The sequence below is a fragment of the Ovis aries genome, chromosome 14 (assembly GCF_016772045.2).
Source record: "Ovis aries strain OAR_USU_Benz2616 breed Rambouillet chromosome 14, ARS-UI_Ramb_v3.0, whole genome shotgun sequence".
Lineage (NCBI taxonomy): Eukaryota > Metazoa > Chordata > Mammalia > Artiodactyla > Bovidae > Ovis > Ovis aries.
Genome location: NC_056067.1, coordinates 36,377,772 through 36,404,734, shown reverse-complemented (window position 1 = coordinate 36,404,734; position 26,963 = coordinate 36,377,772). Strand labels below are relative to the sequence as shown.

The following is a 26,963-nucleotide window of genomic DNA, read 5'->3' as shown; positions in this document are numbered from 1 at the left end:
TTTCTCCCTTGATTTCCCTCATACACATATTCATTTTTAACTATTTAAGAGTGAGTTGTAGACACTATGCCCCTTTACTCCTAAATATTTCAGGCTGTCTTTTCTAATAACTGAGACATTTTCTAACACAACCATAGTACAGTTATCAACATTAGGAAATTCAACATTCTTTAATACTATTATCTAAGGTACAGACCTTATTCAAATTTTGCCAATTATCTTATCAATGTCCATTATAGCAAAAGAGAAAAGGAAAGATTTTTTTCTAGTCCTGGATGCAAGCTAAGATCACACAGTGTTGTTAGTGTTTTTACCATGAAGTTTCCAATTTACAGAAGAATTGAAGAAAAATAATAGCATATTCTTCACTAATTGTTATCATTTTGCTACATTCACTCCAGCCTCCCTGCCCCCCGCTTAACTATCACCAGTGTCACCCAGAGAACCTCTACAATAATGAAAATATCTGTTCCATCACTGTTCGATACACTGCTGCAATATACACATGGCTACAAGGCACTTGAACCATGCTAGTGAGACTGAGGATTTGAGCTTTAAGTTTTATTTAATTTTAACGTAAGTAGTTTTTTGTGGCTACACTTTCTAACCTACTGGATAGCACACGGTACAGATGTAAGACATCTATGTCTGCATGTGTACCTATATACATCTATATCCACACAGTTTAACTTTTGGTAAACTGTTTGAAAGTAAGTTGGAGACCTCATGACAGATCAGCCCAAATTACTTTCAGAAAGCAACTGCTAACAATAAGGACATTCTCCCACCCCACCTCTACCCTACTGTTATCATACCTAAAAAAAAATGTACAGTCACTCCCTCCTTCATTTGATAACCATTCCATATTCAAATCTCCCCAATTATCCTAAATATATTTTTAAAGCTGTTTTCCCCCCAACCCAGGATCCAATCAAGATGAATAAATTATTTTTGGTTGCTGTCTCCTTAATCTTTTAACACCTAGAATGCACTCCCTTCTTCTTCCATGACAATGATTTTTAAAGACTTCCACCAGATATCTCATAGAACACAATGAATTCTGCATTTTTCTGATTGTTCCCTCATGGTTAGATGCACATTGAACATTTTTGTCAAGAATACTAACCACCCAGGTTAGGGTTTAGACTTACAGTATACACCAGGCAACCCCTTATTGGGGATGCTAATTTTGATCCTGTGGTTAATGTGGGCCCAGTTTGTCAGGTCACTTCACTGTAAAGATACATTTCCTTTCAATAATTTATAATTAATTTTGAATGCTTAAAATAGTATTTTGAATGTTTCTTGTTCTTAAAAGATAACTCAAAGGTCTCACATTCATCTAGAGTTTATTTATTCACTATCTGAGGAAACATAAAATGTCAGTTTCTTATACATGGAGTCAAATATTCACATAGCATTTAAATTTTAAAGTCAACAAATAAGGCAAAAATCACGTATTTCCAAAATGACATCCCTGAAGAGCTCTTAGGAAGGCAACAGAAGAGAGGGTGGCATATTATCCTTCAATAGATTCCAAACAGCCAGATTTTTGCTTTGCTGTGCTGTTTTTGGTGTTCCTTTAGCTAAATATCAGATAAAATAGTTGGCTTACATTTGAGGGCCTTGGTGTCTTTAAAAATTATATCTTAAAACTCTAGGACTAGGGGAAGGTAAACTGGGAGATTGGGATTGACACATATACATACTACTATATATAAAAGATAACTAGTAAGGACCTACTTATAGCACAGGGAACACTGCTCAGTACACTCTGTAATGACCTATATAGGAAAAGAATCTTTAAAAAGAATGGATAGTGCTCACTTTAGCAGCCCATATACTAAGATTAGCGTGGCCCCTGCACAAGGTTGACACGCAAATTCATGAAGCATTCCATATTTTTTAAATCAAAGATGACACAAATAGATGGAGAAATATACTATGTTCGTGGACTGGAAGAATCAGTATAGTGAAAATGAGTATATTACCCAAAGCAATCTACAGATTGCATACAATCCCTATCAAGCTGCTGCTGCTGCTAAGTCGCTTCAGTCATGTCTGACTCTGTGCGATCCCATAGACGGCAGCCCACCAGCCTCCACCATCCCTGGGACTCTCCAGGCAAGAACACTGGAGTGGGGTTGCCATTTCCTTCTCCAATGCATGAAAGTGAAAAGTCAAAGTGAAGTCGCTCAGTCGTGTCAGACTTGTAGCGACCCCATGGAATGCAGCCCACCAGGCTCCTCCATCCATGGGATATTCCAGGCAAGAGTACTGGAGTGGGGTGCCATTGTCTTCTCCACCCTATCAAGCTACCAACAGTATTTTTCACAGAACTAGAATAAATAATTTCACAATCTGTACGGAAATACAAAAATACCTCGAATAGCCAAAGCAATCTTGAGAAAGAAGAATGGAACTGGAGGAATCAACCTGCCTGACTTCAGACTATACTACAAAGCTACAGTCATCAAGACAATATGGTACTACCACAAACACAGACATATAGATCAATGGAACAAAATAAAAAGCCCAGAGATAAGTCCATGTACCTATGGATGCTATATCTTTGACAAAGGAGGCAAAAAAAATACAATGGCAAAAAGACAATTCCTTTAACAAGAGATGCTGGGAAAACTGGTCAACCACCTGTAAAAGAATGAAACTAGAACACTTTCTAACCCCATACACAAAAACAAAACTCAAAATAGATTAAAGATCTAAATGTAAGACCAGAAACTATAAAACTCTTAGAGGAAAACATAGGCAGAACATTATCTGACATAAATGACAGCAAGATCCTCTATAACTCACCTTCCAGAGTAATGGAAATAAAAAGAAAAATAAACAAATGGGACCTAATTAAACTTAAAAGCTTTTGCACAACAAAGGAAACTATAAGCGAGGTGAAAAGGCAGCCTTCAGAATGGGAGAAAACAATAGCAAATGAAACAACTGACAAAGAATTAATCTCCAAAATATACAAGTAGCTCATGCAACTCAATATCAGCAAAATAAATGACCCAATCAAAAAGTGGGCCAAAGAACTAAACAGACATTTCTCCAAAGGAGACATACAGATGGCTAAGAAACACATGAAAAGATGCTCAACATCACTCATTATCAGAGAAATGCAAATCAAAATCACAATGAGGCACCATCTCATGCTGGTCAGAATGGGCGCCATCAAAAAAGTCTACAAACAATAAATACTGGAGAGGGTATGGAGAAAAGGGAATCCTCTTACACTGCTAATGGGAATGCAAACTAGTACAGCCACTATAGAGTACAGTGTAGAGATTCCTTAAAAAACTGGAAATAGAACTGTCAAACGACCCAGCAAGCCCACTGCTGGGCATACACACCAAGGAAACCAGAACTGAAAGAGACACATGCACCCCCAGTGTTCACCGCAGCACTGTTTACAATAACTAGGACATGGAAGCAACCTAGATGTCCATCGGCAGACGAATGGATAAGGAAGCTGTGGTACATATACACAATGGACTATTACTCAGCTATTAAAAAAAAAAAAAAAAAGAACGCATTTGAGTCAGTTCCAATGAGGTGGATGAAACTGGAGCCTATCATACAAAGTGAAATAAGTCAGAAAGAGAAACACCAAACAGCATATTAACACATATATATGGAATTTAGAAACACAGTAACAACGACCCTATATGCAACACAGCAAAAGAGACACAGATGTAAAGAGCAGACTTTTGAACTCTGGGAGAAGGCGAGGGTGGGATGATTTGAGAGAACAGCATTGAAACACGTATATTACCCTATGTAACATAGGTGATCAGTGCGAGTTTGATGCATGAAGCAGGGCACTCAAAGCCAGTGCTCTGGGACAACCCAGAGGGATGGGGTGGGGAGGGAGATGGGAGCGGGGTTCAGGATGGGGGACACATGAACACTCATGGCTGATTCAGGTCGACGTACGACAAAAACCACCACAATATTGTAAAGTAATTAGTCTCCAATTAAAATAAAGAAATTAATCTAAAAGAAAAAAAAAAGAGTGGCTATATGTTTATGTATAGCTGATTCACTTTGCTGTACAACTGAAACTAACAGAACACTAAATCAACTACACTCCAATACAACTGTTTAAAAATCTCTAGGACTGCACTATGGAGAGGCACAGAGAACTAAGGCAGATAGAGGGGATACAGGCCACAGTTCCCGAATTACACCTGAGGTTCCACCCAGGAAACACATGCGAGGAAGAACCACCCACACTGTTTAAGTGGTTGTTTTTATCCTCTCTCTTTCCCCCACCACTTTCCTGGTCAGTATTACCAAGTTCCTACAGGTTAAGTGCATGTATGACGAGATGCACCTGTATTATCAAGTTGGTTCTCGCCACACTAGTAAGAAAATACACACCGGGGAAAGGCAATAGAGAAACCTTCAGAAGTCAGTGTGTTGTGTTCCTGAATAACATGGCCCCAAAACAGGGACCTCAGGATATCGCAGGGTTCCATGCGCAGGCCTCTGTTTTGACCTAGTCCTGCTAATTATTAGATAAGGCAGTACAAGCTATAATCTCAAACTCAAAATCCTGGCAGTTCACTCTAATCCTTCTCCCGAGTGCCACAACTAAGACCGTGTGCAGCCAAATAAATGAATAATTGTAAAAAAATAAAATAGGTAGAGTGTTAAATACTACGAGGGGCTGAGAAGAGAAAGATAAAGTAGCAAAAAGAGGAGAGACATGAAGAAATCAAGGTAGGGGGTCTTCAGATGGGGGAGTCAGGGAAGGCCTAGTTGAACAGGGTGACTCTGGGGTAAAGACCTACAGAAAGTAAGGATGTAGACCAGGTAGAAAACTGGGTCAAAATGGTTATTTCACTCAGAGAGGACAGCAAGTGCAAAGGCCTAGGGGTGGGAGCACGCCTGGCAGGGGCAATGAATAGCAAGGGAGGTCCACATGGACCTGTGCATCTAGCCAGAGCAAACGAGGGACAGGAAATGAGGAGTGGCAGGGGTCTTATCACGTGGGATCTTCAACTTGTACGCTGAATGAGGGAATGTTTGAGCAGAGGAGTGACAGGAGCTGGCTTCCATTTTAAGGAGATCACAGGTTGTTGTGTGATCAACAGAATGAAGCGGGGCAAGGGGAAGAAGCAGGAAGCCGGGTTGGGAGGCGTCTGCCTTAATCTTAGGTGGAGATGATGCCAGCTGGTGGGACAGTAGGGGTGGTAAGAAGTGGCTGAACATGGCCCCTGGTTTGAGGGTAGACACAAGCAGATTTGCTGAATACAGAATTTTGAGGAAAAAAAGAAATCAGGAGGTCAGTTCGAGGCATGTCACATTTTGGATGTTTACTAAGCATTCAGGAGATGACAAATGGGCTACTGGATATACAAACCTGGAGGTCAGAAACAAGGCCAGGCTGGAGGTACAAATGTGGCAGTAATCTTATTATCTGTGACGTCTCAAAGTGATATGGTTGGACGAGCTCACGAAAGGGATGAGCGTAGATAGAGAAGAGCCCTGGGGAGGCAAGGAACTGCCATTTTGTATAATCCTTAGAAAAAGTTCCTTTTTTCCTTCCTCTGCAAGAATTCCAACTTTAGGGGACTTCCATGGTAATTCAGTGCTTAAGACTCCACACTTCCAATGCAGGGCGTGCACATTCAATCCCTGGTCAGGGAACTAAGACTCTACATGCTGCGTGGTACAGCCAAAAAAAAATGTCTTAATTCTAAAAAAAAATTAAGAATTCCAGATATAATATGACAACCCTGTGAGAATGAATAGTTTTGCTCATAAGCCAAGATGTGGTATAATTCCACCTCTTTCCCACAGATGGGGCTGGGCCTTAAATGATAAACTTCATACCATGCCACTCACCTTTCAGGATAAGCTGAGACTTCTCAAAAGGCAGGGCCACCCCTGCCCGGCTGGAGCTGGCAGATGCCATGTCATCACCAGGACACTGAAAGACAAATACGGCAGCAGGTTTAGAGGACATCTAATAAGAGACTAAGGAACTGAGCTCAATTTTAATATCTGAGTTTAAAGAGACAGAAGCAAGAAAATAGCAACATCCAAGCAACTGCAGCCATCAGCAGCCATGCTGCTTCTGGCCAAGTGATGTCTGTCTGTCTCTCCTGCAATGACTACTGAATCTGGGTATGACTTGGATGAGCTGAGAAGGACACAGCACTGCTACATCCGAGTCTTAAGGAGGGAGAGCCTAAAATAATATCTCTAAAAATAAAGTTACAGTTCAACAATTAAAAGAAAAAAAGTAGGGGAAATAAGATCCCACATGCTGCAGGGCAACTGAGCCCACACACCACAACTATTGAGCCCACGAGCTCTAGAGTCTGTGGTGCACAAGGAAAACCTGCCTGCCACAACTCGAGAAAGCCCAGGATGTAACTAGAGAAAGCCTATGTCACAACAAAGACCCAGTGCAGCCAAAAATAAATAAATGGGAAGAAGCTTTTAATAAACATTTCTCTAAAGAAGATATACCAGTAAGTGTGCCTATTGGACAAGGAAATGACAGGCCAGGACTCAACCTACATCTTCTGATTCCAAAGCCCCACAGTTACCTGGGCACAAGTCGACCACCCTGTGCTCACGGGCATGTGCACGTGAACCGGGCCAATGAGCACAGGAAATAATTCTTGATTGACATCAGCCACAGGCATACCCGTCGCTCCATCCTGGCTAGAAGCAGAAGTCTATCTTGCCTTCTGAATGGATCTTTTTACTCATATATAATTGCATAAACATCGTCATTTGGAAAATATTGGTTCACTGAGGTCTGTAGATAGTCCAAATGTTGACATGTTTCATCATACTCTATCCAAAAAAATCCCATTTGTGAATGTCACCGCTGATCTCATCAGACAAGTTTTTGAATATTGGGAAGCTTTCAAGCTCTTTGTGGTAGATGTAAGGGTTCTAAAATTTCTAATTTTCACTTAAAACTCATATTTTATCATTGGCAAAAAGTCCTGTCAGTTGTTTTCCTTTAAGTGACAGGCTCACTTCATTCATCTTCAGGAAAATGTCTGCCAAACACCCAAATCTATTAACATTAGGTTGTCTGTTGATTTTTTTATAAAGCAAAAATGTTATTTCATGAGAAAAGCAACTATATAATTCAGCTCTCTATTCAAAGAGTCATACAAGTGCTTTTTCTCAACACAGCCATTATACTGTGGTACACAGGAAAAGGTGTTTTAGGCATATTTTCCATTTTCATCACACAGAATATTAGTCATTTACTGCTTCATCGAGCACATTTTCAAGTGAAACTGGCTTTTTCTTTCCTCTTTACTGAGTGGGTCGTGGTGAGGAGCACACTTGACAGCAGCCCGGGCTGGTCGCACTGCCCTGATTTACACTACAGCACCAGCATGCTCACTGACCTTTGCTTTCGCACCGTGAGTGCAGATGTGTTACAGTGGAAGAAGGCAAAGTTATCATGAGAACAGCTTTGACCCTGCAGAACCCTGAAAGTCGTGAGGGACCACCGGGGGCCTGAGGACCACACCCAAGAACAGCTACTGTGAAAACACTGTGACCAGGGCTTCCCTGGTGGTCCACAATCAAGAAGAGCCCCTGCTCACTCTTGTGCAGCCCGTGTGCAGCAATGAAGACCCAGGACAGCCAAAAATAAACAAATATATCATATTTAGAAAACAAAAACAAAAAACACCCACTATGACCCAATTTCATTCCTTTTTCTGGATGAGTTAATAGTCTATTTGTAGAGACATGGATGGACCTAGAGGCTGTCATACAGAGTGAAGTAGGGCTAAAAGAGAAAAACAAATATTGTATATTAATGCATATATATGGAATCTAGAAAAATGGTACAGATGAACCTATTTGTAAGGCAGGAACAGAGACGTGGACGTACAGAACAGATGTGCGGACGTGGGGTGGGGGAGGGGATGAGCTGGGAGGCGAATTGATACACTGTGTGAAATAGATAGCTAGTGGGAACCTGCTATACAGTACATGGAGTTCAGCTCAGTGCTTTGTGCTCACCTACATGGTGAGATCAGTTCAGTTCAGTTCAGCCACTCAGTCGTGTCTGACTCTGCAACCCAATGTACTGCACCACGCCAGGCTTCCCTGTACATCACCAACTCCCGGAGCTCGCTCAAACTCATGTCTATTGAGTTGGTCATGTCATCCAACCATCTCATCGTCTGTCGTCCCCTTCTCCTTCTGCCCTCAATTTTTCCCAGCATCAAGGTCTTTTCTAATGAGTCAGTTCTTTGCATCAGATGGCTAAAGTATTGGGATGGAGGGGGTCTAAGCGGGAGAGGATATATGTATACATAAAGCTGGTTCACTTCATTCTACAGCAGAAACTAATACAACACTATAAAGCAATTATACCCCAATTTTAAAAAAGAACACTATGAAATTCCTATTCCATTCAACATCATTTGTACCTCCTTTCATTCTATTTGTATCTGATCTCTCCTCTTAACTCCCTCTTCTGAAGAGCTGTTTAGCCTTAAAATGTGCTTATGAATGCACCATATTATTCTAAGAATGGAAGTCTTTTGTATGAGAATTAAATGTAGCTACAGCTAAGTCACATTGACTTTGACATTTTCCACAGATGAATTCTATGCTTCAAGATTTTAGCAAAAACAAAACAAAACCATTTGCCTTCTTTATGAGATATAACCAGTCCAAAAAAATTTTTAAGGGGCCAGTTGTTTTTCTAGACTAGTCTGTAACAGGCATTTTTACTTTGATCTTAAATGTAAAGCAGCAGTGGAAACTTCTAGAATGTTATGGGTAACATATAGGAATACAATATGGCAACTATTCTTGTCAAGACTTCTGGAGACCAGACATCAATGGTACTTAACCCAATAGTGAATTCTCAGTTCTTGTCTTAGATGACCTATTGGCAGCTTCAGACACAATGGATGGTTGACTCTTTCTTCCTTGAAATGCTTTCTCCTCTGGTCTCTTCCAGGACACCACACCTGCTTGATTCTCTTCCTGCCTCTCAGGCTGCTTTTTCTCAGCCTCCTTCATTGGCTTCTTCTCAGCTCCTGAACCTTCAACCACCCGTGTGTCCCATAGCTTAGCCCTTGCACATCTCCCCTTGGGTTATCTCAGCACATCTCATGGTTTCAGCTACCATCTCTTTGTGGACAATCCCAAACGGGTGTGTCCAGTATGAACCTCATTCTTGAACCTCAGGTCCTCCTGTCCACTGACAAAATTGAGCTTCCGACATTTGCCCTCAATCCTGTTCTGTGTCTCAGTTAATGACAACTCCTTCCATCCATACTTCTGGAAGCAATGAAAATTAGATGGTATCTGGCAACCTCTGATTGAGTTAAAGATGCATCCTGAATATTCACTGGAAGGACTGATGCTGAAGGTGAAGCTCCAATACTTTGGCCCCCTGATACGAAGAGCCAGTTTATTAGAAAAGACCCTGATGCTGGGAAAGATTGAAGGCAGGAGGAGAAGGGGACGACAGAGGATGAGATGGTTGGATGGCATCACCGACTCGATGGCCATGAGTTTGAGCAAGCTCTGGGAGATGGTAAAGGACAGGGAAGCCAGGCATGCTGCAGTCCACGGGGTCGCAGAGAGTCGGATATGACTGTGAGACTGAACAACAACAATAACTGTACCTCCCAGGATTCCACCCGTAGGTATTTGCCGGGGGAAAATCTTCCAACCAGTGCAGAAGAAACCATGTTTAAAATGTTCAACACGGCAATGTTCATAACAGCAAGCATTTGTAATAACCCAAATGCTCAACAGTGAGAGGAAATAGTGAAATAGTTATAAATTGTGAAATAGTTATAAAATGCAATGCTATCTATTTCTTGAATGTAGGAGATCAGCCTAGACACCAATGGCATACCAATAGGACAATGCCATTGGTATGCATTTGAACCTACACAAAACAAGTGCGTCTACTGTTGTGGACACACATAATGGAATAAAAGTACAGAAGCATGAACTCGAAGGAACCACTGAGGACGGCAGTTACCTCCAGGGGAGCAGAGGAGGGGGCAGGGCAACTGACGTGAACAGAGAGAGACCAAGGGAACTCCAACTGTATCTGCCACATTTCATTCTTTAAAGGAAAAATATTGAAGCAAATATGGCAAAATGTTAATATTCATTAAATCCAGATGGTGGCTTTTATGACTGTTATCTTATTCTCTGAACCACATCATATGTTTGATCTTTTTTCATAATTTAACAGTAATTTTAAAAGAGAAAAAAAAGATATCTTGAGTAATGAAGGAAAGATTAATGATTGTAAATTAAGCCTCAGGGCTTTCAGTAACAGAGGTTCAAGCACTAAAAGTTGGAAATCCATTATTTGTAGACTTTAAAAAAAAAAGAATAATTTAAAAATCTTTACATCTACTGGGACTTGTTTTCTCCTAAAGCAACTCAACTGAATGTAGTTTTTAAACTAGCTTGTTCTCCCTGAGCTTTAGCTGTTTTTAGCCTTTGGATGGAACTCGAGAGAATTCTGGAGGATGAAACTCAAAGCCCTCACATGTTCTGTTAAATGGGAGGAAGACCAAACCTCTTGATCTATACTCCATGGCCTGAAAACAAAATCAATCAGATAAATTCCAAAGGCAGCTCAGAACAAAACCAACAGGAAAAGCAGTAGAAACAGATAAAACTACCATGTTTTCTTTCTCTAACGTCTTTCATAATTACAGTCACTGTTTACTCACAATAACTCATGTTATTTATGCAGGGCTTTGTCTGTCTCTCCAAATCCATTATCAAGATATACCACCCTGACACTACAAGGTAGGTCTTGAACTGAACCTTTCCAATCCATGTATAAATACAAATAACCATCACTATCGAAAGAAGTCAGAGCCTACCCCAAAGTACCTATGATTTCTGTCTCAGAGCCCCATGTTGGACATGGTTCCAATGGGCATGAGATCTAAACTCCTAACACCCACTTTAGGAAGTTTATGAAACCTGAGATCCAGATTTTACACTTCGCCTGTCTAAGCAACACAACTAAATGACTCTTTACATGCTCAAGTAAATTTTTCCCCTGCTAATAGTGATGAAAGTATTTGTATTCAAGTCATTCCCAAGAAAACTGAGTTAGCATAAATGTGGGACAGGCAGAGGGAGGAGGGAGAACATGCTAAAATACCACCAAAAGCTATAGATGCCCAAAGAATTTCATTATTCAAGGGAGTGATGGATTTATTGGGAGGAAAAGAGGGGAGCTGGAACTAAGTGTGGCAGAGCTACCCACATTCTCTTAAAAAATAAAAAACATTGTCTTCTGAACTTCACCTCTATATAGATCTCAACAAGCACTTTCTAAAATAAAATATAAAATAACAGTAGGAAATGTAAAAGCATATCATACATAAAGAAAAGTGTTATTTCATAAAAACTGTCTTTAGGGACCTCCCTGGGAGTCCAATGGCTTAGACTCCACATTCCCAAGGCAGGTAGGTAGGCCTGGTCAGGGAACTAGACCCCACATGCTGCAACTAAAGATCCTGAGTGCTACAACTAAGATTAGACATAGCCAAATGAATGAATAATTAACTAATTAATTAAACACTTGTGAAGGTCACAGCCCAGGGACAGAGACCCATTAAGAGACTCAGATTTAAGGAATTCCCTGGTAGTCCAAGTCCAGTGGTTAGGACTCTGCGCTCTCACTGCCGAGGGCCCAGGTCAGGGAAGTAAAATCCCACAAGTCACGCAGCCCAACACCAACAAAAAAATGAGATTCAACCATAAAATTATAAAATGCTTTCCCTCCCCCACATTCTGCCACTATATCAAGGGTCCAAAATAGTAATAACAACAGTGGATTACAGTTGAAAGAGCTAAAAGGTATATACTCTACTTAAGAAAAAGTTCTTAGGAGGACCAGAGACACAAGGGAAACAAAAACAAGGATACCTAGCATAATATGAACTGCTGCTGTTGCTGCTGCTGCTGCTGCTAAGTCGATTCAGTCGTGTCCGACTCCGTGTGACCCCATAGATTGCAGCCCACCAGGCTCCCCCATCCCTGGGATTCTCCAGGCGAGAACACTGGAGTGGGCTGCCATTTCCTTCTCCAGTGCATGAAAGTGAAAAGTGAAAGTGAAGTCGCTCAGTCATGTCTGACTCATAGCGACCCCATGGACTACAGCCTACCAGGCTCCTCCATCCACGGGATTTTCCAAGCAAGAGTACTGGAGTGGGTTGCCATTGCCTTCTCTGAATATGAGCTTCAGGTACCTTCAATTACTTCAGTCATTAAATACAAGCCAACTCCAAGCCAGATTACACAAAATGCCCAACTAGATAAAAGCCTGTTCACTCACCCCAGGTCTTATTAGTTAATACATCATGCCTGGCTTTCAACTAGAAATTCTAAGCTATACTAAAAGGCAAGAAAAAATAGTGTGAAGAGACAAAGCAAGCATCAGAATTAGACTCAGATATGACATAGATTTTCAAATGATCAGACAGGGAATTTAGAATAAGTATTATTAATATCTTAAGAGCTCTAATGGAAAAAGCTGACAACATTTAAAAACAGAGGGGTAATAGTAAGCAGACACATGGAAACTCTAAGAAAGAAAACAAAGAAAATGCAGAACACAGTAACAGAAATGAAGGCCTTGACAGGCCCATGAGTAGCCTGGACGTGGCTGAGGAAAGAATCAGTAAGCTTGGAAATAAATTAACAGAAACATTCCAAACTAAAATGCAAAGAAAAAAAACAGAATTAGTGAAAAAAGAAAAAAATAGAAACTTCCAAGAATTGTGGGACAATTTTAAAGGGTATAAAATACACATAACTAAAATACCAGAAGAAGAGAGAACAGAGCAAAAGAAATATCTGAAGTAACATGGCTAATAATTTCCTAAATTTAATGACATACACCAAACCACAAACCCAGGAAGCTCATAAGTATCAAAAATACCAAAGTCAATTTGACTTTTTAATATAAAAATCAAAAAATAAACTTAAAAAACAAGAAAGGAGAATGCAATGGGATATTTACAATGTTAAAAGGAAAAACCCACCAACCTAGAATTTTCCATCCAATGAAGTTACCATTCAAAGTGAAGGAGAAAAAATGATATTCTCAAACAACAACCTGCTCTGCAAAAACTGTTGAAAAGAAGTTCCTTAGAAAGAAAGAAAATTATAAAGGTCAGAGACTTATATGTACACACAGGAAAGAGCATGCGTGCGCACGCGTGAATGCCCAGTCATGTCTGACTCTTTGCAACCCCAGGGACTGTAGCCAGCCAGGTTCCTCTGTCCATGGGATTTTCCTGGCAAGAATACTGGCGTGGGCTGCCATTTCTTCCTCCAGGGGATCTTCCTGACCCAAGATCAAACCAAGTCTCCTGTGTCATCTGCACTGCAGACAGAGTCTTTACCACTAAGCTACCAGGAAAGAGCATGAGGGAAGGAATAAATGAAGCTCCACCGGCTGGCTTCTTCATACAGTAAAAGACGGGCACCAAGGGAAATGGTGTGTGGGGGGAGGCGACGTCAAATAGTAAACAAACAAGAGAACCAGAGAAGGGACAAGCGGTATTGGGAAAACAAAGCAGTGAAGGAACACAGGGATTTGGTGGTACGAGCTGGAAGTAAAATTTTAAAGGTTGCAGACAAGGCAAGTCTCATTTAGAAGGGGGGTTTTCCGACTTCCCTGGTGGCTCAGACAGTAAAGCATCTGTCTACTATGCAGGAGACCTGGGTTCGATCCCTGGGTTGGGAAGATCCCCTGGAGAAGGAAATGACAATCCACTCCAGGACTATTGCCTGGAAAATCCCATGGACAGAGGAGCCTGGTAGGCTACACAGCCCATGGGGTCGCAAAGAGTCGGACACGACTGAGTGACTTCACTTCACTTTCCCTTCCGAGCAAAGATCTGAAGAAGGGAACTGAGGGCATCTGCCTTAGAACATGCCAAGCAGATAGGGGCTTCCCTAGCAGTCCAGTGGGTAAGAAACCACCTTGTCATGCAGGGATCTCCCATGCCATGGAGCAACTAAGCCAGAGCATCGCAACTACTGAGCCCGAACACCACAACTAGAGAGTCTGTGCGCAGCAACACAAGAGCCTGCTGATGCAACTAAGACCCAAAGCAACCAAATAAACCACATTCCAGGCAGATAAAAGGGCAAGAACAAAAGCTCTTGAGATTGAAAGCTCTTGAGATTGTCTTTAGAGTGTAAGGAACAAAAGGGGGCCAGTGCTGCTGGAGGGCAGAGAAAGAGGAGGATGACAGTGGTAAGAGATGTGACTGGAGAATTTCCCGGCAATCCAGAGGTTAGGACTCTGCACTTTCAAGCCTGGGGGCATGGATTCAATTCCTGGTGGGGGAACTAAGATCTCACAGGCCTCGGGGCAACTATTGAGCTCATGCTCCACAGCAACAGAAGACCAACTGCCACACCGAAGACCCAGAGAAATTAAAATAGAAAAACAATCCTTGACTTGACCTGGACAGAATATAGAGGTGAAAATGCATGGTTGACTCTTTGTTTTTGTTGAAATATAGTTCAGGTACCATAAGTTCACCCTTTTAAAGCATACAATTTGGTGAGCTTTAGTATATTCAGAGAGTTGTACAACCATCACCACTATTGAATTCTGGAACATTTCCATCACCCCAAAAGAAACCAACAGTCACTTCTCACTCATCTTTGCTCCCCTGTCCCTAACCACTAACCTCTTCTGTCTCTTTGGATCTGCCTATTCTGGATATTTCAAATAAATGAAATCAAACAATATGTAGTCTTTTGCACCTGGTTTCTTTCATTAGCATAATGTTTTCAAGGTTCCCCACACTGTAGCAGGTATCAATATTTCATTTCTTTTTCTAGCTGAGTAACATTCCATTTGTAAGAACAGACCGCATTTTGTTTACCCATTCATCAGCCAATGGACAACTCAATGTTTGTGTTATTAGGATGGGTTCATTCTTATGTTGTTGCAGTTGGCTGGGCTACATGACTTGCAGGATCTCACTTCCCTGACCAGGGACTGAACATGGACACTACCACAGTGGAAGTGCCAGTCCCAACCACTGGAATTCCCAGGATAGGTTGATTCTTTAAGCATGGGTTCATAAAGAGTTGGATACAGTTGAGTGACTGACACTTCTCAGTTAGCAGTGGCAGATTTTGGTATCTGCAGGGGTCATGGCAGGGGACTATAACTGTCAAGGGCACCTTCAGCAAGAGGACATCTGGCCTTCTGACTGTACCTCTTCCAAACCCCTTTGATTCAACCCAACCAGTCCTGAGCCAGGGTCAGTCTTTTGACACATGCTCACAGACCCCTGGTGAGCCCCAGGTCTGTGCCAGGCCCTGGAAATACAGAATGCCATGAGGCCCCTACCCTTTGGGACTCAGATATCTTGATCTAAGAGACCCCCATTAAATAAATCCTCAGAGAGCTTTTGGCAGGAGAAAGCAACCACACATCAGATTTAGCAAGTGACAGTGTCTGAAGTACTTGATTCTTCTTATCACTCAACTTCAGCAAGAATCTTTTAGACCAGTAAGTAAATCTTTTGGAAACAGACTACTTCATCAGTCACTAGCCATCAAGTGGCACTCGACAAGTTACTTCTCATCCTCTTTAAATTTCAGTTTCCTAGTCTGTGACATGAACCTAATGATAGCATTTAATACTTACCTTGTAAGATGATCATAGGGAATAAACGAGTTCAGGTAAAGCAGCCAGCAAATAATACTAAGTGCTCTTTAAGGATTACTACAAGCTAAACGTGTTCTTGATGTTGAAATTCCAGCTCTGAGATTCCTGAAATTCTTGACCCAGGTTTGACTCAAGGAAACACTGATCTTGAGACAGAAGAACTTGCACAGCAGACGAGGTAGGGAAGAGCAAAGACAACTCACCAGCACTAAGATTTTTAGTTTAAAAATAGGTAGAAGGGGTTCCCTGGTGCCTCAGTGGTAAAGAATCCACCTGCTAGTACTGGAAACACGGGTTTGATCCCTTGTCTAGGAAGATGCCGCATGCCACAGAGCAACGAAGCCCTTGCACCACAACTAACTAGAGTCTGTGCTCCAGAGCCTGCAAGCTGAAGCTCCTGAAGCTACACACTCTAGAGTGCATGCCCCACCAGAGAAGGCACCTTAGTAAGAAGTCCATGCTCGCCACAACGAGCAAGTAGCCCCCGCGCACTGCAACTGAAGAAAAGCCCGTGCAGCACCAAAGACCCAGCACAGCCCTAAATAAATAAATAAATGTGTTTTTAATAACAGGCAGAAACAGGCAGAGCTTCTTATTCATAAGTGCAGATCCATTCTGTATCCACTTCTTGAAAGATGTGGATAAGACAGGTCTGTTCAGAAGATTCCTCCTTTCCTCCACCCTCTCTTGCTTTTCCAACACTAATGCTTCTTTCTTGGCCTCTTTCCTCTGTCCAGCACTGAGTTCCCTTCCATCCTCCAAAGGCCCATCTTGAAAAGCAATCAAATGGAACTGAACTTGGCCAAAGGCCATTCGTACAAAGACCAAGCAGATAAAAAGAGAGGGAGGGACAGGGAGGTCATAGCATTGGAAGCACAGTGGAATTGTAAGTTAGTAATAAAAGACACAGGGATGTTCCCTGGTGGCCTAGTGGTTAGGATTCTGGGTGTTCACTGTTGTGACCCAGGTTCAAACCCTGGCTGGGGAACTGCAAGCAGCACAGCTGGCCAAAATAAAACAGACAGAGGAGACTGGAAAGCAGTTCCAAGGACAAAACAGGAAGCAAAAGGCATGGGTGACACAGAAAGAGGACCTGCCCTAGGTCAGGGCTGCCAAGTCTTGATATCTGGTATTTTCCTGGAAGGAGTGATTAACATGGGGACTGAAAGCACTGAATGTTTGTTTTCAAGCTGCTGGGGGAGAAGCAGGAACAGGGGACTGCAACCTTCTCAAAAAGATTCAGTTGATTCTTTTTAAGAGAAACAAGATTTTTCCTTTCGTCCCTACCTCTCAGAAATTCAAGAGTCTAAAACTGTCTGAAGTGACCCAAAGTCAATCAAAAGCAGTTCACGGACTCGATTCCAGTGGAAGCTGACGTCCATGCATCCACTACCATAGGTCCTGCTGACAGAAGCATCAGACCTGGGTTCAGAAGACCAAGATTCAAACGCCCTACACCACCTCATGCATGGATCACTTCACCACAGAGAGATTCTGTTTGTTTTAAATCTATAAAACAGCAGGATGCCTGGCAACAACATTCATTCAATACCTCTTAGGTAGAACCAACATTTCCAACAGTAAAAAGCCATTACCCATCCTTGCCGGCTGTCTGTCTCTTTCCCATCTTTCTTGGAGGTCTCTAAATTGGTTGCCAACCCAGACAGACCAACTAATTCCAAAAACTGGAACTCAAATTGATTTTCGGAGGCACTACAGAGACACGCGCTTGGAAGAGTCGCCTCCTTAGAAAGAAAAGAAACCCATTAGTTTGTGGTTTTTCAAAAGGGTCTTTAGATGAAAAGTGAAAAGGAGAGAAAACCAAGATCCCCAAGACACACTGAAATGCTTAAAATACCTGCTAGTATAAACCAAGATTTTTGTTTCAAAATTTAAGTTCTAGCACTCCTCTTGGCTATGTATTCACATTACGCCATAAGTGACCTTGCCCAGTCTCTTCACCTGCTCATGCTAACCACTTCTACAGGTACATCCCCAGCCCAGCCTGACTCCAGACTTCCCTACTGAACTGCCCATGATGCCATCACTGGGCATTTTACAATGAGTCAACGAAATTGAGCCCCAGCCTTGTTCCTCCTACAATCTTCCTGTTTCAGTCAGTTCAGTTCAGTTCAGTCGCTCAGTCGTGTCCAACTCTTTGTGATCCCATGAATCACAGCACACCAGGCCTCCCTGTCCGTCACCAACTCCCGGAGTTCATCCAAACTCATGTCCAGTGAGTTGGTGATGCCATCCAGCCATCTCATCCTGTCGTCCCCTTCTCCTCCTGCCCCCAATCCCTCCAAGCATCAGAGTCTTTTCCAGTGAGTCAACTCTTCGCATGAGGTGGCCAAAGTATTGGAGTTTCAGCTTCAGCATCAGTCCTTCCAATGAACACCCAGAACTGATCTCCTTCAGAATGGACTGGTTGCATCTCCTTGCAGTCCAAGGGACTCTCAAGAGTCTTCTCCAGCACCACAGTTCAAAAACATCAATTCTTTGGCGCTCAGCTTTCTTCACAATCCAACTTTCACATCCATACACGACTACTGGAAAAACCATAGCCTTGACTAGACGGACCTTTGTTGGCAAAGTAATGTCTCTGCTTTTGAATACGCTGTCTAGGTTGGTCATAACTTTTCTTCCAAGGAGTAAGCGTCTTTTAATTTCATGGCTGCAATCACCATCTGCAGTGATTTTGGAGCCCCAAAATAAAGTCTGACACTGTTTCCACTGTTTCCCATCTATTTCCCATGAAGTGATGGGACCAGATGCCATGATCTTCGTTTTCTGAATGTTGAGCTTTAAGCCAACTTTTTCACTCTCCTCTTTCACTTTCATCAAGAGGCTTTTAGTTCCTCTTCACTTTCTGCCATAAGAGTGGTGTCATCTGCATACCTGAGGTTATTGGTATTTCTCCCAGCAATCTTGATTCCAGCTTGTGCTTCTTCCAGCCCAGCGTTTCTCATGACGTACTCTGCATATAAGTTAAATAAGCAGGGTGACAATATACAGCCTTAACGTACTCCTTTTCCTATTTGGAACCAATCTATTGTTCCATGTCCAGTTCTAACTGTTGCTTCCTGACCTGCATACAGGTTTCTCAAGAGGCAGGTCAGGTGGTCTGAAACTTCCTGTTTCAGTTAGTGGCAATTCCATTCTTCCAGGTGTTCACACCACAGATTGCGCTGCCATAACTCCTTTCTTCCTTTCACGTCCCCTCCACACCCCCTGTTGGCGCATTTTAAAATAAACCCATGCCAAACTGCCGAGGGCCACCTCTATCGCTGCCACCCACCCATTCTTCACTTGGACCAAGGCAGGACCCTCTAAACTTGTCTCCTTGCTTCTACCTCACTCCTCTTTGCTTTTTCCACAAGGCACCCAGAGTGAGTCTGTTAAAAGACAGGATGAGATGTGTCCAATCCACTGCACAAAATCCTCCAATGGCCCCAACTCACTCTGAGTGAAAACGAACATCCTCACAGTGGTCTGCAAGGTTCCCACAACCTGCCCATCTCTCCCTTTACCCCCAACGCCTCTCTGACCTCATCCTCTTCATTCCTCCCCTTCAGCCACCTACTCTAATCACACTGGCCTCCTGGCAAGTCCACCCACCTGCCAGGGGTGGCCCATCCTTTGGGCTTTTGAGCTTGCTCTTCCCTCTGTCTGGACCACTGTGTCCCCATTTAGCCACCCCGCTCCTCTCACCTCCTTCAGATACTCACTCAACTGTTCCCTTCTCAGGAAGACTTCCTGAGCACTCTCTTCAAAATTGCAATGCCAAGACTTCCCTGGTGGTCCAGTGGCTAAGCCTCTGAGCTCCCAATGCAGCGGGCCCAGGTTCAATCCCTGGCCAGGGAACTAGATCCCATGCATCCCAACTGAGAGTTCAAATACTAAAGATCCCGTGGGCTGCAACTAAAGATCCCGAGTGCCACAACTAAGACCTGGTACAGCTAATACTTATTACTTTATTAATAAATAAAATTTTAATGCCAGGCAACACTCCACATTCTGCCTCCCTCCTTTATTACAACATAGTGTGCATTTACTTGGTTAATTTGTTCATGTGCCTTTCACCACTAAAATGAAAGATCCACAAAGGCAGGGGGTTTTGCCTTCATTGTGTAACATAGTCCTGGTGCTCAGAATAGCACTGTGCACTATAATTTTTAATTTTTCAGGAAGCATTTTAAAAATAAAGACAGAGGAAATTTCAATCCTATTGTATTTAACCCAATAAACTTTAAATACCATCATTTGTAGCACATATTCATATTATATCTACATTATCATGTATTATAATATTTTAAAAAGTGAATTAAATATTTTGCCTTTTTTCTTCATACTAAGACTCCAAAAATCTAGTCTGTATTTTACATTCATAACCTAATTCCAGGGCTCAACACTGCAGAGTGACCACCATACTGGACAATGTGACTCTAAAACAATGCCTGGCACAGAGTGGGCACTTATAAATGTTCACTGAATGAAAAAATGTTTTCCCAGGAAGAGGCAGCTATGGTATAGCACAGGATTTTCTAAACTTCAGTTACACTCCATGTTCACAATTTTTGCTATACCCTGTACTAGCTTTCCCTTAAAATGTCATCCTTTATGCAGTTGGAAAAAATATTTTAAAATAAAACTTTATGTTGCTTCTATAAATGGAAAAGAATGTGCTCAAGGATAAAATGCCTGGGCCTGAGTCCCTACTCAGTCACTCACTACTTCCAGATTCTAAAGCAAGGACTTCACTAAGCCTGTTTCTTCTTCTGCAGAAAATGGACAATTCCAACCTTCACAGGATCACGGTAAAGATTAAACGAGATGCTGTCATAAATTCTTTGCAACTGGGAAAGTAGTCATTAAATGAAGGAGACTGAGAAGCCAACTCAAGCCTTATCTCATGCCCATCGTTTTCACATGTACCAATAACAGAACATGGCAAGCACATCTGACAAGAGAAGACCAAGGACTCAGGTTCAAATCTTGTCCTCCACTTACAGGTCTGTGACCTTTAGAAACTCATTTATTTACCAAACACTTACCAAGTGCCCACAACGTGCCAGAAACTAGGTTAGTAGTTAAATAAGTCAAATAAGATATGAACTCTACCCCTGAGGAATTTGCAGTCTAGCAGGGAGAAAGAGATCAATAGATAAGAAAAAGCAAAAAACTGTCAAAAAAAAAAATCAAGTCATCTCTCTCAGGTCTGTTTAGTCATTGTGAGATGGGAATAACACCTTCCCAACCTAATTCACAGGGCTGCCACAAAAATCAATTTTTAAATATTTGTCAAGTACTCCAAAAACTTGAACTCATTATTCATTACAAAAGTATTTTTTTTCCTACTTGTAATCCAAAACGACTCTGGCTTCTGTTAATGTCCAGTTTACACATTCACTCCAATAATACATCTGTGAAATTCATTCCACCTTTGCAAATGTTAGTAAATACAAAGAAAAAGAGGACGAACAGCTTTAGCACAGGTGTTTATTTTCAAAATCATGATCCAGGTCACAATTCAGTCTTGCTACCTAGTTACAGTCCTTGGAGATAAGCAGTCACATGGTAAAGCAAACTGAATAATTTAAACTGAAGAAAGAGGAAAACTCATAAAGTAGTGTAGGCAGACACTGTCCAAGGTTACAGCAGTATCTGTATTGGCGAGGGCATGCTGGGACTAGGTCCTGCTCAACACTGGAGGTTAAAAGCCATTTTAAGGCCAGAGCAAAATGCCCACACTCTGTTTTTAAGTCTAAAAGTTGATCTGATCTGAGCAAACCTCTAAGATAGATGATCTGAAGGACTAGGTTCCCAAGAAGTAGAAACTCTACCCAAGCAGGACTGAGTGTGACCAAAGCAAGATGGTCAAGATTCTGTGATCCCTCCTGAAGTTTAAAACACTGAATGGGAACAAAATCAAAGTCTGGAGTACCAATCATTTCCAAAGAGGAAGAAAGGAAAAGACTCTCAGGTGAGGCTCACGCTGCATCTTCTTGCTAGCTAATTTCTCCTTTTTTCCCCACCACGTCACTCGCCCATTCTCAGGCGACCCACTGCAACTCAATCCCCCAAGTCGCCCCTTCCCCCTGCCCCGCTTCCTCCACAAAGGTCACTCCTCTTCATGCCTGGCACCTATGATGCTTTCCCTTTCCGGAACGACTTGCTGGCCGCCGCACTCAGGACGGCCTTCGCGCCCACCTCGGAGCAGCCCCCGCGCTCGGCCAGCGGCGCGCCCACCCCGCTCGGGCGGGAGTCGGGACACCCCTCCTCGGAGGCCGGAACCGCCGCGCCAGGCCCCTCCCACAGGAAGCCGCCGCCCCCCGGCGCCGGGGCCGCGCCTCCCCCGGCCCACCCCGCGCCGCCCGCCGCCCCCGGACTTCTCCGAGCCCCCACCCGCCCGCTGCGTCCCCAGTGCCCGCGCTGGCTACCTGCAGCGGCCACAGAAGCGGCGCCCAACTCCTCTCCCACTTCCGCTTTCCACAGACCGCACTCGGGCCAGGTCACGTGACCACGCGCGGTCAGCTGACCCGGAAGAGGCTGGCCGGGTCTCAGGTGTGGGCAACCTAGGCCAGGCCTGAGACCCTCTGGCCAGAAGGCCTTCTTGTCCTTTGTATGTTTAAAAAGTGGGAGGATTTTCCACTTGCTAGATGGTCTCCCAGCAAACAAATTGAAATCTCGCAGAGTGCCAGGCGCTTCGTTTACTCCTCCCATCAACGCTGAGGGCGTGTCTATCTTAGCCCCATTTTACAGGTGAGAGGAGGCGTTCAGTCTATTAAGTCAGCAGATATTTATTGAACTCCTTAGGGTTAACAGACAAGATAAAATACAGAACACCGACTTAAATTGTAATTTTAAACTGCCATTAATACGGAAGTGTGCCCCAAATATTGTCTGGTACAGTACATATTTATAGTTTAAAAAAACTAGTTGATACTCATATGTAATCGGCATCCTATGTTTTAATTTGCTATATCTGACAACCCTAAGCCTACTATGTGCCAGGCACGTTTCTAGGCTCTAGAAACTCGAAAGTAGCTTTTGTGGAGCATCTGTTCTTGTGACATAAAACAAAGGTAGAAAATCACTGAAACCTTTGCTGTTGTCCATAAGATGCCCCAGCACAGCAAACTAGCCCTATTTTGATAATATATAGATTAGGTAGAACTTTATGAATTGGAAAATAAAATATTTTAAGTCAGTATTCTTTACCGATGGTCAAGAATTTCAGCTTTGACAAGTTGAATAAATTTTTCACTTTCAATCAGCATTAACTAAAATGAGTATGAATCAACTAATTAGCCTTAAGCACTGTGAACTAATTAGTCTTATTTTTAGGTCTTCCAGGTGGAGGGATCAGATATGCATACAAATTAAACTGGTTGAGCATTTAGTCTCTACTTTTCCCATCCCAAATCCATCCAGGAGATGGCCTTTAAAGGAGCTACAGTCCTCTGTTAACACCTTAATTCTTACAGTAATCCCATCTATAAAACTATTAAAATTTCCCTAGTAACAGTCTTTAGATGGGAGCGGTACTAATTCTATTCTAGGGGAAGGCCTCTTTGATTTGGTGGCATTTGAGTAGGTGTTCACCAAAAGAAAAAAAGGGATTAGCCAAGGCAGTCTCTCACTGTGAGTTAAAGGAGTAAAAGCTTGATATATATCCTGAATAATGGCAGCCCACTCCGGAACTCTTGCCTGGAAAAATCCCATGGATGGAGGAGCCTCGTAGGCTACAGTCCATGGGGTCGCAAAGAGTCCGACAGGACTGAAAGACTTTTCTTGCGCTTCACTTTTCTTTCATAAATTCTCTACATGGTCCCTTCCACCCCTCCCCTTTGTTTATCTCATCTCCAACTGCAGTTTCACTCAGTACCTTGCTTCAGCCACTCTAGCCTGAGGGTCTGTGGACTTGGCTTTTCCCTCTTCCTGGAAAGCTCTTTTCCTGGGTAGTCAATTGGCTCACCCCCTCATCTCTTTCATATGTTTGCTTAACTGTCCCTTGCAGTGAAGCCTTTCCTGGTCACACTAGTTTAAATCGCAACTCATCTCTTCCTTTCCCCTCCTACCAGTACCTTCCTGCTTTGTTTTTTCTCTCCGTAATTCCTCAACTTAGCACTATCTGCCTTTCACATGAATGTGTATATGTATAATCTGTTACGTTACCCCCTACAAAAAAATTATGAAGACAGGAGCTATAACCCAGCTTCCAAAGCAGTACCTGGCCAATAGGAGGCCTCTTTAAATAATCCGTTGAATGAACAGGCTACATCAACTTTTACTGAGCACTGAACTGGCTTCTATAGGTCCTGCAATACAGGAGATATTTTAAGACACATAAAAAATCTGAACTATGTCATCATGAAAGCACCCAAAAAAAACTAAAAAGAAGTTGAAATGTTCATTTAAGGAAAAAGGCCCCTAAAACAGTCCCTGACTTCTAATCTACTTAAAGAAGACAACCAAGTAACTGCAATGCAAAGCAGAAGTAATAACTGCTCATTGAGGGCTAGATTTGAAATGTCTTAAGTATGGTGGGAAATAAGGGTCCAAATCTGTCCTTGGAGAAAACTCTGATTTGGGTAATCAGGACAAGTTTACAGAGGGAACAACAGAGTGGCTTCTTGGAGACTAAGTAAGTGGGGGTTGGCAAGAAGAATTTTCAGGCAGAAGAGAAAACAAGGTCAAAGGCAGAGATAAGAAAGTCCGGGACACTCCCAGGAAAGTCCAGAGGAATTCTAGATATACTTACTGAATTCAAGTCGCGTTTCTTCTGCATCAAGTTTTTCTCTTCCCTACCCAACTGTTAAGTGTAAAGTTTTATAGCCTGTAAATTTTCTTGGAAGTGAAGTCAGATCTTCACTGGCACACAATCAAGACCTTTTCTCTTTCATAAAGGGTCTCACATGTTGAAGTTGTCATTATCTCCAAATGAGTTATACATGGGTCCTTCTACATATGTTTGCTGCTGCTGCTGCTAAGTCACTTCAGTCGTGTCCGACTCTGTGCAACCCCATAGACAGCAGCCCAGCAGGCTCTGGTGTCCCTGGGATTCTCCAGGTAAGAACACTGGAGTGGGTTGCCATTTCCTTGTCCAGTGTATGAAAGTGAAAGTGAAGTCGCTCAGTTGTGTCCGACTCTTCACAACCCTATGCACTGCAGCCCACCAGGCTCCTCCCTCCATGGGATTTTTCCAGGCAAGAGTACTGGAGTGAGTTGCCATTGCCTTCTCCACTACATATGTTTGAAAGTGTTCATTTATTAAGGTAAATTGTTTCCAGTGACAATAATTTTCATAATTTTGAGATTTCTTCACTTTCTATGTTTCAAGGTTCAATTCACTTCTGGGTCCTCTGAGGTTTTGTGTGTTTTTTGTTTTTGTATTTTGGCAGCATGTGGGATGGTTTCTCAACCAGAGATGAAACTGGGGTCTCCCAGTGAAAGCTCCAAATCCTAACCGCTAGGCCACTAGGGAATTTCTTCCTTCACTTCTGAGAGAACCTGTCCCCAGACACCCTCAGCTACCAAAGACATTACCCTCAACTCCCTGAACACTCCCTTTGGATTTTCAGACCTCATGAGTCTTTGCCCTCATCATCCTTCAAGATGTGGCTCCAAAGCTTAGGCCTCTAAACTCAAACTTGCCCCTCGACACTACACAGGATATAATTTTGTTCATAGCTATTACATCACCCAAATCATGGTGGTGTAAATTAGCTCTCAGTATGTATTTTTTCACCAAATGACAGTCCCAAGGCTTCAAGGGACTTGGAGACTAACATTACAGGGAAAAAGAAAAGGGATTAAAGTATTGCCAAAAAATAACAAAAGCTACAAAGTGTCAAGAAACCTATATTGACAGGTATTTTTAATGTTTACTAGAAAAAGAATGGCTCAAAGCCTGATCTTTCTTTTCCTGACTATTCTCCTAAATCAGTGGTTCTCAAGTGTGACCCCAGGTCAGAAGCATCAATGTCACCTGAAACTTACTAGAAAAGCAGCTTGTCCAGCTCTGCCCAGATGTACTCAATCAGAAACTGGGCTGGGCTTCTAGTTCTGCAATCTCTGCAGGTGATTCTGATTTACACTCAAGTTGGGGACCATTGATCTAGGTCATTCTTCTTCACCATAGTGTCCACAGAATTATTGCTGATTTCAATGAACCTCTTTTATTGTAGGGTCTAGTTTCTATATAATCCCTCCCTTTCCAGGCAGCAAGAGCAGTCAATTAAGGAATAAATTAGAGACAGGAATATTAGTGTTGAGTGAACTATATTTTCTAGGCATGAAATAAAAACTTAATTAGAGTAATGGAAATGAATGGAGAAGAGACCCAGGTACCTCAAACCGTTTCAGAAGTGACATCAATAAACTTGAGCAAAAGGAGTACAGGTTGAAGTAAAGATGACTCAGAGATTCTTACCTTGAATGCCTTTTTTGGTAATGCTGTTAGTATAAATAGGAACTCAACCAGTGAAGAAATTTCAAGCAGAGAAAGAAATTTTTGGCAGAAGAGACAATTACCTAGTTTCAACCCTCCTCCTGAGTAACAGTGCCAAAAATTTTCAGAAAGATGTGGCCAAAAGACTAGGTTAGGGAATAAACAGGGATTGGACCTATAGATTCCAGAGGTATTCATATACGGTGATCACTGTGACCAGCTTTGAGGATAGATAGTACTGGTGAAGGAGAAACCTTAGAAAACTTAGAGAGACATGGAGGCCAAGACAATTCTGTGGATGGTGCCCTGTGTGCAAGGCAGAAGAGAGTGCACTGAAGGAGGCTGAAAAATCATCAGAGATGCAGGGGGACCATAGTGATGCATCAGGAGAGTGAAGAGAGGAGAGACAGTCCAGAAAGAGGAGATGGTCAACCATGTAAAGTTCTGCAGAGGAACTATTGATACGATAGGGAATTCCCTGGTAGTTCAGTGGTTAAGACCCCCCCCCCCCCCCCCCCCCCAGAGATGTGAATGACTTTTTGGAGATACAAGGGCTAAATTATAATCAAGGGGTGAAAACTGGAGTGAAGACTAGAAAGCCAGTTTAGAATTAACACCACTGAAGATAGATGACTGAAAAGACATTATTCAGTCAAGTTCACCAGCATAAATTTCTAACAGACCAGATTTCAGAATTTCAGCAAGGAATTATGAGCCTTGCTTTATGTAAGTGGAGCAAGAATATTAAGGTAAAAAATTGAGAAAGAGAGATCCCTGCCCCAAATTGCTCAAAAT

The 26,963-nt window shown here is 42.4% G+C and overlaps 1 protein-coding gene and 1 pseudogene across 6 annotated transcripts in view; one reads left to right on the top strand and one right to left on the bottom strand.

The window, feature by feature from the left end:
- Positions 1-24,521, bottom strand: part of WWP2 (WW domain containing E3 ubiquitin protein ligase 2) — a 145,051-nt gene extending 120,530 nt beyond the window's left edge. For 2 of the 6 annotated variants that reach the window (XM_060398453.1, XM_042231872.2), the window contains exons 1-2: positions 24,480-24,521; positions 5,869-5,953 (exon numbers count right to left, since the gene is read on the bottom strand). In XM_060398453.1, the coding sequence (XP_060254436.1) occupies positions 5,869-5,953; positions 24,480-24,506 (112 nt within the window). In that variant the 5' untranslated portion in view covers positions 24,507-24,521. Of the gene's footprint in view, positions 1-5,868; positions 5,954-11,940; positions 22,019-22,155; positions 22,230-24,479 lie in introns of those variants that run through there. The other 4 variants (XM_027978133.3, XM_060398454.1, XM_042231869.2 and 1 more) reach the window with 4 other exon arrangements.
- On the top strand, positions 1,820-1,906 carry LOC114118169 (U6 spliceosomal RNA; annotated as a pseudogene).
- Positions 24,522-26,963: the final 2,442 nt, after the last annotated feature.